The 13,113-nt window shown below is 41.6% G+C and overlaps 1 protein-coding gene across 1 annotated transcript; it reads left to right on the forward strand.

Moving 5' to 3' along the window:
- The first annotated feature begins 351 nt into the window (after nt 1-351).
- Nucleotides 352-9,829, forward strand: abcb10 (ATP-binding cassette, sub-family B (MDR/TAP), member 10). Its single transcript, XM_062387001.1, has 14 exons — nt 352-1,208; nt 2,244-2,450; nt 2,607-2,809; nt 3,830-3,964; nt 4,373-4,519; nt 4,932-5,067; nt 5,195-5,290; nt 5,709-5,918; nt 6,673-6,752; nt 6,932-7,112; nt 7,465-7,508; nt 7,607-7,641; nt 7,807-7,865; nt 7,988-9,829. The coding sequence occupies exons 1-14, from the start codon at nt 758-760 to the stop codon at nt 8,179-8,181; spliced, it is 2,178 nt and encodes a 725-aa protein (XP_062242985.1). The 5' UTR covers nt 352-757; the 3' UTR covers nt 8,182-9,829.
- The last annotated feature ends 3,284 nt before the right edge of the window (nt 9,830-13,113 follow it).

Consider the following 13,113-nt stretch of genomic DNA (forward strand, 5'->3'; position numbering starts at 1 on the left):
AGAATGCAATAGATATATAGATGTGTCTTCTAGTCACATGGTTCCAGGAGATATCCATCACTTATTTTGCTCTTTTCCACACTCTTCTGTTTGTTGGCAAGACGTCTGCACATTTATTTCCCAATGTATTGATTCTGAATTCTCCCTCTCCTATGAACATTTATTTTTGGCTTATGAACCCTCTTTAATACTGATTACTTTATGGCTTGATTTGTTATGTTTTACGTGTTGTTATGTTCGCTTTGATCATTGTTAATGTTACTGTTTGTCAATAAAGCATTGAAACAAACACTGGGCTGCTCTGGGCTGGATTGGTCTCGCCTGGAGGAAGTTTGGTGCTCGCTGGTGACATCGAGCAGCAGCTTCTGAAGAACCAGGAGCCGCAGGGTCACCTTTCCTCTCCCGCTGCTCCACACTCTTCCGCACTGCTCCACACTCCTCACCCGGACATCAGACGTTCTCCTCTGGCCGATTGTGGTGTCGCCCGTGTCTCCGCTTCCGCCACATATGTGTCAGGAGCCGGCAGATGTGCGTGACGGGCGGGGTGGTGCTGCTAGCTGCTCGCTGATAAGAGATAAACTGGGTGAAGTCGCCTGTGAAGCGCAGATAAAAGAGACAATAACCGTCACAACTCGACAATGCAGCGGCGGCAGGCTCGCAGCTGGACGGCTATGGAGGCGGTGTGTTGACCTGCGGGCTGCGGAGCTGACATGGACCTTATCTCACCTCGACACCACTTGTTTATTATCACCGGTTAATGTATTTGACTCCCCTGTGGGGAATTTCGCTCGCATCTAGGACAATGTGGCTGTTAGTCCGCACGTCAGGTTGTACACACGGAGGGCATTTGTCCCGACTGAGACTGACCCAGGCCAGGGGGCTATCCCAGGGGCTCCGCCTGACCCTCTCAGCGGTCCCCCGTAGGAGGAGCGGGGTTAGCTCCTCACTCCACCCGGCAGCCAGACCCCTCAACTCGGTCCTGCCCCGCAGCTCGCTCTCCATCCTCTGTTTACCCCCGTCCGAGTCCACAGCCCGAGCACGGGCAGTCGCATGCACACCTGTCGCCTTCGCCAGCTCCTCAGCCGGCTCCTCGTCCTCCCCGCAGACCCAGCCAGACACGGATAGGGAACAGACGCCGACCACCGTCCCTCTGGAGGATGTGAAGAGGATTGTGGGACTCGCTCATCCAGAGAGATGGACACTGGCAGGTAAACTGTGTGTGTGTAGAATGGGTCTGTAAGGCCAGGGGCGAAGCGCAAGCAGCGAGGGCCCCCCTTTACACGTAAAGGGGACCCTAGCATTACCATAGTTTTACGTTAAGGACAAAACTGGATCTATTGAGGAGTGCTATTTTATTAATTTTATTTAAGAAGATTGTTAAAATGATTTCCCTTTCTGGCCAATCCCATGTCATTTCTTTCACCTAGGGTGTTACGCTTTCACCCATGTTATTCTGTTTGTAAAGGCCGATTCCTTTCATTCATTCCACCGAAACTCCAGTGGCGGTAGAGTTTCTTTGCTGGTGTTGAGTGTCTTCAGCTTTCCAGTCCCCTTATTTACAAAGTGTCTGGCTTCTCTGTTTACTTCAGAACAATGGCAAGTGGACCATTCTGGAGTTGTAGCTGATAGGTGTTAAAGAGCAATACTTTTTCTTAAAGAATAGCAACGAGGAAAAAGAAAGATGTCGTCCGTGTCCTTTCCTTAAACTCTATTCAAAAATGGCGACAAGTGGACCATCACAGCTCTTGTGGTCTGCGTCAACTCTGTGCTTCGTTACATTTATAAGGAGGTGCACGCCCGTCGGGTTACGGCGTAGGGCTCTGTGTAAGGTAGATGGATAAATAAATACTTTATTGATCCAAAGGGAAATTTTGGGTACACGTCTGTGCTGAGGCTTCGTGGTAGCTTTGATGCAGAAGCAAGAATTGGGCTTTAGCGTGATTACTCTAAAACTATGAGACCCATTACCACTAAACTTGGTGTAAGGATACGGTATGAGTCAGGGAAGAACTCTTTACATGTTGTTATATTTTTATTTAAGATCTTTAAAACAGTTTTCATATGCTCTCTGGTCTATTCGATTTGAAATACGTTCTCATAGATATTATCACCATCACATTGTTTTCATTACCCAGTAAAGGCTGCTACAGATCAGTAGTTTTAGGTGTTCATTTGGAGAGCAATATTATAACTTTTCTTTTCACGTCTCATTTCTCTGTCTTTTTTTTTATCATTCATCCCAGCTGCTTTTGGATTCCTAACTGTCTCCAGTGCAGTCACCATGTCTGCACCGTTCCTCCTCGGTAAAGTGATCGACACCATTTACACCACTGGAACAGACACCGAGGCGATGACGGCTTCCCTGACGTCATTATGTATCATGCTGACGGGAGCGTTTCTGTGTGGTGGAGCAGCGAATGCTGCCAGAGTCTACCTCATGCAGCTCTCAGGTGAGACCACGAGGCAGATTAAAACTGCACAGACACATTCACATGAAATGGGCCCAAAAAAACCACACATGATGATTTTTCTCCTGATTCGCATTTTAATAAATTATCTGATTGTTTCTGTTTTCCTCACTAATATATTTTACCTTCTCTCTGCAGGTCAGCGGATTGTTAGTAATCTTAGAACCTCCGTCTTCTCCTCCATTCTCAGACAGGAAGTGGCATTTTTTGACCGGAACAGGACCGGGGAGCTTATCAACCGCCTCTCTGCTGACACAGCAGTAGTTGGGCGCTCAATCACAGACAACCTTTCAGACGGTCTGAGAGCTGTCGCCCAGGCAGCTGCTGGTGTCAGTATGATGGTGAGTACGTCCCTCAGAGTGGTCCTCTGTGTCTGGCGAGGACAGGTCGGAATGCCGAATTAAAAGACAATCATTTAGAGCATCGATAAGTGTGTTGGGTATTATATTTCATATGAGAAAGAAATTATTTTATCGCAATTGCTACAAAAAAGGACAGCCTCAATATCCTATTAGCCACAAAATAATGATCTCTCACACCGTGTCTATTCATTTTATCAAAACAGATAATTAGAAATGTGATGTCAATCTAAAATATCTAATCCAAAACATGTTTTGTGATGTTAAATCAGTTTGAGGATAAACATATGCTCATGATGCACGATGATGTTGACAATCGGTCGTTAAACAACAGGTGGGCAGTACAGCACATCTTACAGTACATATCTTAAAGATAAAGTAATTATACATTTTATTTATGAAGCACTTTTCCAGCTTAAGCACAAATTGCTTTCCAAGTCAAAAACGAGAAAAGAGTTAAGAAATCGAAACCAGAAACAGAACCCCTCTTTGGCTCTCTGTCTTTGTAGGACATACAAAGACAGATCTTTTGTTTGCATATTTCCATTCAGAGCTGTTGTATATGAGCTGACAGTTTCCATTTATGTTATTGTTTGTGGACTAGTGGATTGTCGGAAAACCAGTTAAAAAAAAATACTTCTTATCAATGCAAGATTATGTTGAACGAGTGCCACACTCCAGACAAACTAAGAACTAGGATATAGACAGTCTTGAACAGCCAGTTCAGGAAGTAAGACTGACTTGTAAGTAAGTATCATAAACGCTTTTGCATCATGTGTATTACTAGAAAGCTGATAATAAACATGATGCATGCCGTGAGGACAATCTGTATCCCCTACAAGGAAGTAAAATGATTTCCTGGTGTCGTGAACATTGAAGGAAAGGAATGTAAATAATTGCTGTAATTACTGTCAGAGTAATTTGGTGTGAACGTCTTTTGTTCCCCTCCTCCCTCTTCTTTTGGTTTCCATTAACACTGGGTTTTCCCCTCTGCTCTTCCAGTTCTACGTCTCCCCCAGTCTTGCGAGCTTTGTGTTGATGATTGTTCCTCCTCTGGCCGGTCTTGCGGTCGTCTATGGTCGATATCTTCGCTCCATCTCCAAACGCACACAGGACGCACTCGCACAAGCTACAGAGGTACAAATGCAAACAGACTGAAGATACAGCTGAAGGTTTTTTTCTTTCTTGGGGCAGGGATTATTAAAACCTTATTTGAGGATGTAGGTGTTGTAAACAAGGACGATGTGTCAAAATAGGACTTCAAAGTTATTATGTTATTGAATTCAGTGTTTTTCCTTTTTAGTATATGAATTTAAAAAAGCTCTTCTCTGTTTGAATTAGTGGTGTAGCCACCCGGCAGCCAGACCCCTCAACCCCTAGCCATCTTGTCCATCCCATAGTTGTGTGTGTTTGATAAATGCTTCACTGCCTGTGCTAATTGAATTACAATTGTAGACAGATTTAATTAGCTATGTTGATAATCTAAGTTCCGGTAGATAAAGCTCTAATGAAATTTATTTTTATTTTGGACGTGTGTGTGTATAGTTGGCGGAGGAGCGCATCAGCAACCTGCGGACGGTCAGGGCTTTTGGTAAAGAGCTGTCAGAGGTCAGCACATACGCAGAGAAGACAGACCAGGTCCTCCGCCTGGCCAAGAAGGAAGCTTTGCTACGAGCTGGTTTCTTTGGAGTGGTAAGTGTGTGTGTTCTGTGTGCGTGTCAGCGATGCAAACCAAATCCACTGTTAGCAAATGAGCTGTTGCACACAGACTTCTGCATTTTGCCACTGTGTGTTAGGGTTGCTACATGACCAAAGTACCTGTTGTGTCTGTGCTTGGGATGTCATCATTAAAAAAAGTATTTTCCAGTACTCCAAACATGGTCAGAGAACAGATTAGCCCACTTGTGCTCTTGAAACAGTGAGAGGGGAACTCCATCAAGTGATTTAACAGCTTAATGACATGATTAAACAAGCTCTTAAAGGACTTAGATGCTCTATATACTGTATAATTTGGAGGTCTGTGTTCAATTCAATATGTCACAGCTTTCATCATTTCATATGTCTAGATGTTCTGATTAAATTTTTCCCCATCCTGATATTTCAGACTGGTCTCAGTGGAAACATCATGATCCTGTCAGTGCTCTACAAAGGAGGCCTTCTTATGGCCAGCCAGCATATGACAGTTGGAGAGCTTTCAGCGTTCCTCATGTACACCTTCTGGGTGGGCATCAGTATCGCAGGTAACACACATACTGAACATGCATTTGCATTGTCCTCTTATATGAATCTGTTCGTCTGCACTGTGTACATCCATGTGCACTATAACTATGATGGATAATGTGCGTTTTTTTCTGTATTTATGCTTAGGACTGAGTTCATTCTACTCTGAGCTGATGAAGGGTTTTGGAGCAGGAACCCGACTTTGGGAGCTGCTGGACAGAAAGCCTGAGTTCCCTCTCAACGGTCAGTACACATACACACATACACACATACAGGCAGGAGAGTATTACCTCAATACATCAATGAGTTCCCTGTTTTCCTTTATCATATTAGAGTTATGTTAGTATTCAGAAAGCAGATCGTCTTTAGTGTGAAGCAGTTTCAGAATTGTTAATTAGAATATATTTTCCTTGAATAATTACTGCTAACAGAAAAGTTGATCGCCTGAGCCGTCACTCTATAACCACATGAGTATTTTGCTGCCAACAATTTTCAAAGATTCACTGCTTGCTTGAAAAATGTGAAGGTTTTATTTATTACTGCAAACATCTCTTCTTTTCTTTCATTTATATTCATGTTTTGCCTCCTTATTTGCTTGTATATTTTATAACAGAATTAACAATTAAAATATTATATGTCTTTGTCCTCCATTCCTCCACAGAGGGTCTAGTTCTCCCTGTAGACCAACTGAAGGGTGAGCTGCAGTTCTCTGATGTCTCTTTTGCCTACCCGACCCGAAAAGAGGCTCCTATTTTCCAGAACCTTAGTCTGCTGGTCCCAGCTGGAACCATCATGGCAGTGGTGGGATCCAGCGGGTCGGGAAAATCGACCCTGGTCTCGCTGCTGCTCAGACTGTACGACTCCGATGGAGGTGAGAACAAGAGGTCATTCAGTTACTGTTCAGTCATCAAGATGCTTAAAAATCCGATGATGACAAATTAATAAGTTCAGGACTATATACTGTTGAGGAATTTTTGAACATGCTCACACATTACTGTATATGCCACTATATATTAATGTATATTGTATATTACGAGTCCTATCTGTAAAGTAGACTGGTGCCTTTCTAAATGCCACAGATACTCTCTTCTCTCTCTAAGCAGTACCCAAGGTTAAAGATAAAGGGCCAACCAACAATGCATTGTAGCGTCTATGTTGAGGGACCATATCTAAATCAGATGTGACAGACAGAACGACACCAGCTTCAACTCTAACTTACTTTAAATCTTTTGCGTATTTCAAGCATGTGCCAAGATGCAAGGACACAATGTGATTTAGTTATGTATACTTTAGGCTTAACTATCCAATAGGATGCAAACACCTACATGTAACATAGAGATTGACAGCAATTCTAGCCATTCATGGATGTCACGTTAGATTTGGTGATGCAAGGAGAGGGAGATATATGGGGAGACTGTGGCAGACATCATCCAACTTGGGGATGGCACTTGCTCCTAGGTGCATCAAGTCTACATTAATACCTTCTGCATAAGACATCAGCTGCTGCCTGAGTTCTCCTTTCACTAGCTTCCAGAAAACTTTCATAACACATACTATATATAAAAAAAAAAAAAAAATGACATGTAATGTAATATATCTAACCTAAAAAAAACTCTCCTCTCCAGGTATCATCACCATAGATGGTCATGACATCAGGGATCTAAATCCCTATTGGCTGAGGCGTCACATTGGAACTGTCAGCCAGGTAATAAATAAATGAATGTTCAAACAACCTATAAACATATCTCACAGCACAAAAACTGGGCAGACACACAAAACATGTCATACATTTACATTAACTGCAGCCGTCCAAACAAATAATTACCATTTTGAGTGAAGATCATCTCTCATATTGTCCCTGCACTCCTCCCTCCTCTCTCCCAGGAGCCCGTGCTGTTCTCTTGCTCCATCAGGGATAATATAGCGTATGGTGCAGATTTCCCCGACGCTGTGGCCACAGAAGACATTTACAGAGCAGCCAGAGATGCTAACGCCTATGATTTCGTCCAGGCTTTTCCTGATGGCTTCGACACTATAGTGGGGGAGAAAGGAGTGCTGCTGTCAGGTGAGGAACAGGCAGAGAGGCAAACAGAAATACCATAACAATGTTGATTAAACTGTATCTGCAGTAGTCTTTTGTTATTTACTTTGTCAGAGTGGTCAACTGTTCCTGTATAACTCTGAAAAAATTGTGTTAAAAACTTCACATAAAATGGGTATATACTACATATTGCACAATATAATCATCAATTCAATATGACAAACTATAGTGTTATGTTGTCCATTGCAGTTTTGCTGCTTCTACCTAGCCATACAGTGCACATTAGAGTGTAGCTATTGGTTCAGGTCGGGTTTATGTAAACCCAGAGTGAAATGTGCACGTGTAAATGAAGTTCTCTTCTGTGTTTATGTCTCAGGTGGTCAGAAGCAGAGGATAGCCATAGCCAGAGCTTTGCTCAAGGTGAGAACCACAGCATCTGTGTGTTGCTTGTATGCTCATCCTTTCTGTTGAACCTGAATTACTTTGCAGAACAATATATTCATTTTTTCTCTCCACAGAATCCAAAGATCCTTCTTTTAGACGAGGCAACCAGGTGAGAGTCATGTCTGATGAATTTAACAATTAAAGTACAGTCAGTTAACAAATATTCTTTACTTACGATGCTTCACTGTCTTTATCTTTGTCATCTCAATTTTCTTGGTCTCCATTGTTCGGTCAAATGTTAAAACAAAAGATCCTAAACAATGTTTTTCCTCAGTGCACTGGACTCTGAGAATGAGTTCCTGGTCCAGGAGGCATTGGAGCGCCTGATGGAAGGTACATCTCTTTGTCTTTTGAATTTCGTCCACTTAACTGACATTCAGTTTAATCTGCAGTTTTTTTATGAATGATACTTATTATTCCTTTCTATGTCCTGCTCCTCTCATTCCAATCAATAGGGAGAACGGTCATGATCATCGCTCACCGTCTGTCCACCATCAAGAATGCGAACGCTGTGGCGGTGCTAGATCAGCGCCGCGTGGCCGAGTGTGGTCAGCACACAGAGCTGCTAGGCAACAGGCAAGGGCTGTTCAGAAAACTGATGGAGAAACAGACATTTCTGCAGGAGGAACAGACACAAGCCATGCGCTGAGAGGACAGTGAGTAGAGACGCATGGAATCAGAGGCGGAGGAAATCTGGAGATGAGTTCAGTGGATTGCTCCACAATGAGATGAAATGCTGCCTAAAGACGGAGGAGAAAGAGGAATAAATAAATTCTATTATTTTTCTTGGAATGGAGGACGCTGAAGGAAAGCAGAGGAGGACTAGAGATGGGAGATATGGAAGCCACTGAGAAACATAAAGGGATTTTCTTCAATGCTTTGAGTCCCTTCACCACTGGAATGACTAATTGTAATGGAAACCCAGGGTAATCCACAGTGAAGACCTAAGTACTGAAACATGGATCAGTGAAGTTATAGAGAGACTTTCTTTTGATAATATATTTTTATTCTACACTGAAATAATGAGACCGGGAGAGAGGCTGAGTGTGAAAACGAGACAGGATGGAGAGTGACACTCCTCAAACTCGAGGCTCATGGATTTAAATCACTGTCACTACTGTAGCTTTGAAGAGAAGCTCCAATCCAGCTTTAACTAGAAGGGCACTCACAGAGGGCAAACCTCCGCCAGGGCTAATGCCATATTCCGTCATGTGAAAGAAATTGGATCCTGTTTTTTTTTTTGTGTAATCCTGTTTACAGACAAACAGCAACGAGAGCTTTAGTAGTGCAGGCAATTATTCAGACAAACAAAAGACAAACCTTCTTTCATTGAATTAGATGTGACACTTAATTTCGTTGTCACTTTTATGATTTTCATAACTAAATTGGAAAACAGTCAGTCTAGGATGTTGGATACAAGTGTTTATGTATCACAGATTTTTCTATTCAGAGCATCTTCCTGCCATTTTGAATTGTAAACAAGACAAATGAAGCAGATATTCATCATTTCTACACTGTGCTGTCAAAGAGAACACTAGTCGGACATAGCTAATTAATGTACTGTATGCACATTTGTTGTGGGAAAGAAGAGCAGCAGTACTGAAAGTCTCAGCTGACGAGCTAACATGGGACTTACTGTCTAGTTTTCTTGCCTTGGATTTAAGTGCCAGCCCTGGAAAATGTCATCATTCAACCCTTCACCATTTTATCTTTTTCCAAAAAGAGCTAAATAAGTGACTTTCTTGCTCTTGACATTAAATTATGGAAAAGCTGAAACAAGCATTAGATCATGTGAGTGTCATCTGACCTGATTATATTGTGACACGTTCTTCCCTCCATGCTCTGCTCCTTATTAAGTGTGCCTGTGTACACTTGGCCTTCAATGAAGTCTATACAAACAGCTCTTAAACCCCCTACATGTCGGCCTCCGCGCTGTTGAGCCGGTTAAATATTATCGCTGGCTCTGAGAGTCTGACTATGAAGTAATGATTCTCCTCAGTGACTATTTGACTCGTAAAAACCCAGTTCACCGCTCTGAGAGTGGATTTTCTTGTCTTGTTTACACCACACATGCAAATGCCTTGAGCTGTACTTCTCTGTGACCTTAAAGTAAGTCCAGATCTGTTTCTAGAATTGTACATCAGGAATGACCCACCAATGTTCTGTTGCTGTCGTGTTGTATATGTTGAACAAGCGTCCATTGTTTAGCATCAAATACTTGAATCTTTGTGGATGTAACATTTTATCCACGATTTAAAGGCAGTCATTCTTGGAATTAAAACAACACTGATCACTTATCAGCGGCTTTATTGTCTCACTATTGTCATTATACTTTGGTTCTGGTTTTTGTATATTAATTTATTACAGTGCTTAGATTGTATATCAGTTAACATATTCTTTAAAGGCTGATTTGTTATGGGCAGTTTTCCAATAGTTGTATTCTCTTTATTTGTATGTCTTGTTATTTCAATAATAAGACAAGCAGTTTTGACTTAACATTTATAAACTAAATCTCACTTCAAGTGATAAGTTGACCATCATCTGTTCACATCGTCTCCAGTGTCTCCTCCACCCACTTTGTAACCCAAACTTTAATCCACTGCATTCATCATGATTATAAATCACAGAGGACAACAAACTTGTATGATTGTAATGTATGTGTTGAGTAATAAATTACCTTTTTTAATTATTTTCTGTTTGCTAAGTTATATATATATGTTAAGAGAAATAAAGTGAAATATTTCAACAACAAAAAAAAATTGTGGTACTAGTTTTACATTTTAATGACTGATTTGTACTAGTGAAGTTGTCACTTAATTTGCCTCAGCAATTTAACAATATTTATTAGTTTGTTTAGTTTAGTTTGTTCATTTTGCAAACCAAAAGAATTTCACAATTGTATACACCTACACAGGGAGCTGGAAGTTGAAACTCTTTTACCCTTCCCAATTTAATTAGGGCCAGAGCACTGACAGGCACTGACAGACAGTGAGGCCCTATTGAAAGTGTAAGGATTATTAATAGTATTTTTCAGGAAAATTAATTGGCCTTTTCAGGGCTTTCACATGCTCAAACTTTTACCAAAATTTGCAGAAAATTGTAAAAAATAATTGTTTTATTTTAAATTTACATAGTATAAGATATTGTGCAATCAGTAGGTGGTTGAAGTCCTGCCAATTTTAGAGGTTCAGTATCTTGCCAATGACACTTCGGCATCCTGATTGGGAAGGGTGGGGATTGAACCACTAACCTTCTTGTGGAAGAATGACCACTCTACCCCCTAGGCCACACTGCCCACATGCAAAATCTCTAGTTTATATTCGGTCATCAAATAAATTACATATTGTTCACATCAACTAGCACAAGGAGTAAGGGTCACTCATTACTCATAAATCAAAATCAAAGCTCCGGCCTTCTGAACTTTTACTTTGAAGGTGAGCTGTCTCTCTGTCCACCCCTGTATGTCCTCGTTCAAGTTTAGCTTCTCAGGTTGACTTCCACTTCATTCACAGACCAGGTGAAGCCTCACTACTGCACGAATGTACAGCAACAACAAATCACTGAATCCTTGCTGCTTAATTTCCAAGCAGTCTGCTGCTGCTTGTTTCCATGTGATGTCCTGAGGCTGCCCCCTGCTGGCTGCTGAGTTCCTCTGCCGCCCTTGATTAATTTATTTTCGCAAAATCAAATAAAAAATCTATTATACATTAATCAAAAGACATCATCATATAACATTAATGTTACCAACTAATAACTTTGTTTTATTCATTCAGAACTTTTGATGAAGTTTTATCTTTAAAAGCTTTTTTTTATAATTCACAGCTCCTCTATCAAATTAATAGAAATGGTAAGACGAGGTGGCCCCATCCCGATCAAACACTCATCAACTGTTTTTCATGCAGTGTGTCAGGCTACCAATAGGTGGTGCTGTTGGACTACCACAAAGGCCAGACCCAGGAAATGTTCCACTGGTCACCACTGATTCCTAGGATCAATGTTCATTCAGTCATTCATACCTAAATAAAACCTGGTTGTAATGGAGTTTATTTAGCCGGCGGCATGTTGTGTTGACTTTGCAGTGAACTTTTCTCCTGCACGGTGTCCAATCAGCTGCCACTGTATCCAGTACATGAGTGTGATCTACTGATTTATATCATATATAATATAAATATAAATGTGGGGCAGGTTAAGAGATTCATCAAGTAAACATCAATGAGAGGAATTTTTTTAATCTTCATATGATGTCAAACAGAACACGCACACAATGCAAAGCTGTGCCGTAAAACCCCTCTGACATAAAACCTTCAAATATTTGATGAACTCCCGGCCCATTTCTGTCATGTTTATGAATCTCTTTTCTCTTACACAGTCTGATCTGTATGATGATCCAACTTCTCTTGCTCCTTCAGTTCCAGTCACATTCTTCCTCTAAGCTCAGCAGAGGCAGCAGTTGTGCTCCTGTCCTGCAGAGGACGACTGGTCCCAGCTGACCAGGTGCTGTCCAGCCCTGCGTGGTGTTTCTAATTCCAGCTCCATGTGCTTCAGCTCCCCTCACTTTTTCACTGTACCCTGGGCTATTTGGGGAACTGGAGGAAAAGTTCTCGACCCCTTTGGCCTCACAATATTCTATGTTCATTTATCACTTGAAGACGTTACATGGAGCCTTATTTGTTCATGTAATAGGAGCAAAAAATATTATTGCATAACATTACATATCTTTTTGCTAAGCTTTTATCCAAAACAACTTCCACCACATGAATTGAACCATGAGGGTACAAACATTTTAATCTTTGCATATTCATGTTGCAGTTTGGATTGGCTCAACATGTCACATTACCATGGTTTGGTAAAAAACGTGCAGAGCAACATGAGGAGAACATCTTAAGCTCCTGAAAGCACAATAAGACGCATCCAACTTTAAAACTGATTCTGGGTGATCAGGGACCATGCTCCCAGTTCTGCCTGTCTGCCCTATGTAAACACTATCCACCTCCAGTGTTTACTACCCATAAAACCAAGGGACTTCTAAGGCAAATTAAGACAAAATGTATTTGTGCTTTTCGGAAAATTTGGTTTGTCTTCACACAGGATGGAGTGTGTTTATCCTCAATCTGAGCGAGAGACAGCGGTGCACGCTGAGGATGGAACTAGAATTTGCCAGCACATCAGTTAGAAAGATGAGGGGGAACAGGAATCGATTAAACAGCTGATATTCAATCGATTTGCTGAGTTTTACCTGTGCAACAACCTCCACATGATCCTCAGTCATTCTTCACTGCAACAGCACAGATATCATACTCAGCTCAACTGAATCCTGATTGTTCTCTTTTCCAGATGCAAAACGTTGACTGTACGTGTTGCTGCCACACTTTAAAAGGTTGAACACTGACCTAGAGCTAGATTATTGGTTACAGCTATAATGTCTATCCGAGCTTGTGCCATTCTTTCCCTGACACTCTCCGCCCTCTGTGCTGCATGAGTCCTGGACGTTCTCTCTGATAGTGCTGGTTGAAAAATTATCTATTTGAAAAACTGTTATGCCCTGACCCAAAAAAACTCTTGTCTCCACCTGTCCACCTCT

Source organism: Platichthys flesus, chromosome 1 (assembly GCF_949316205.1).
Source record: "Platichthys flesus chromosome 1, fPlaFle2.1, whole genome shotgun sequence".
Classification (NCBI taxonomy): Eukaryota; Metazoa; Chordata; class Actinopteri; order Pleuronectiformes; family Pleuronectidae; genus Platichthys; species Platichthys flesus.

Excerpts from the sequence above, each read along its gene's own strand:
- abcb10 (XM_062387001.1), top strand. The coding sequence starts at position 758 with ATGTATTTGACTCCCCTGTGGGGAATTTCGCTCGCATCTAGGACAATG. Across the intron at positions 4,520-4,931 it reads GAGCTGGTTTCTTTGGAGTG|ACTGGTCTCAGTGGAAACAT; the intron begins GTAAGTGTGTGT and ends CTGATATTTCAG. Across the intron at positions 5,068-5,194 it reads GGTGGGCATCAGTATCGCAG|GACTGAGTTCATTCTACTCT; the intron begins GTAACACACATA and ends ATTTATGCTTAG.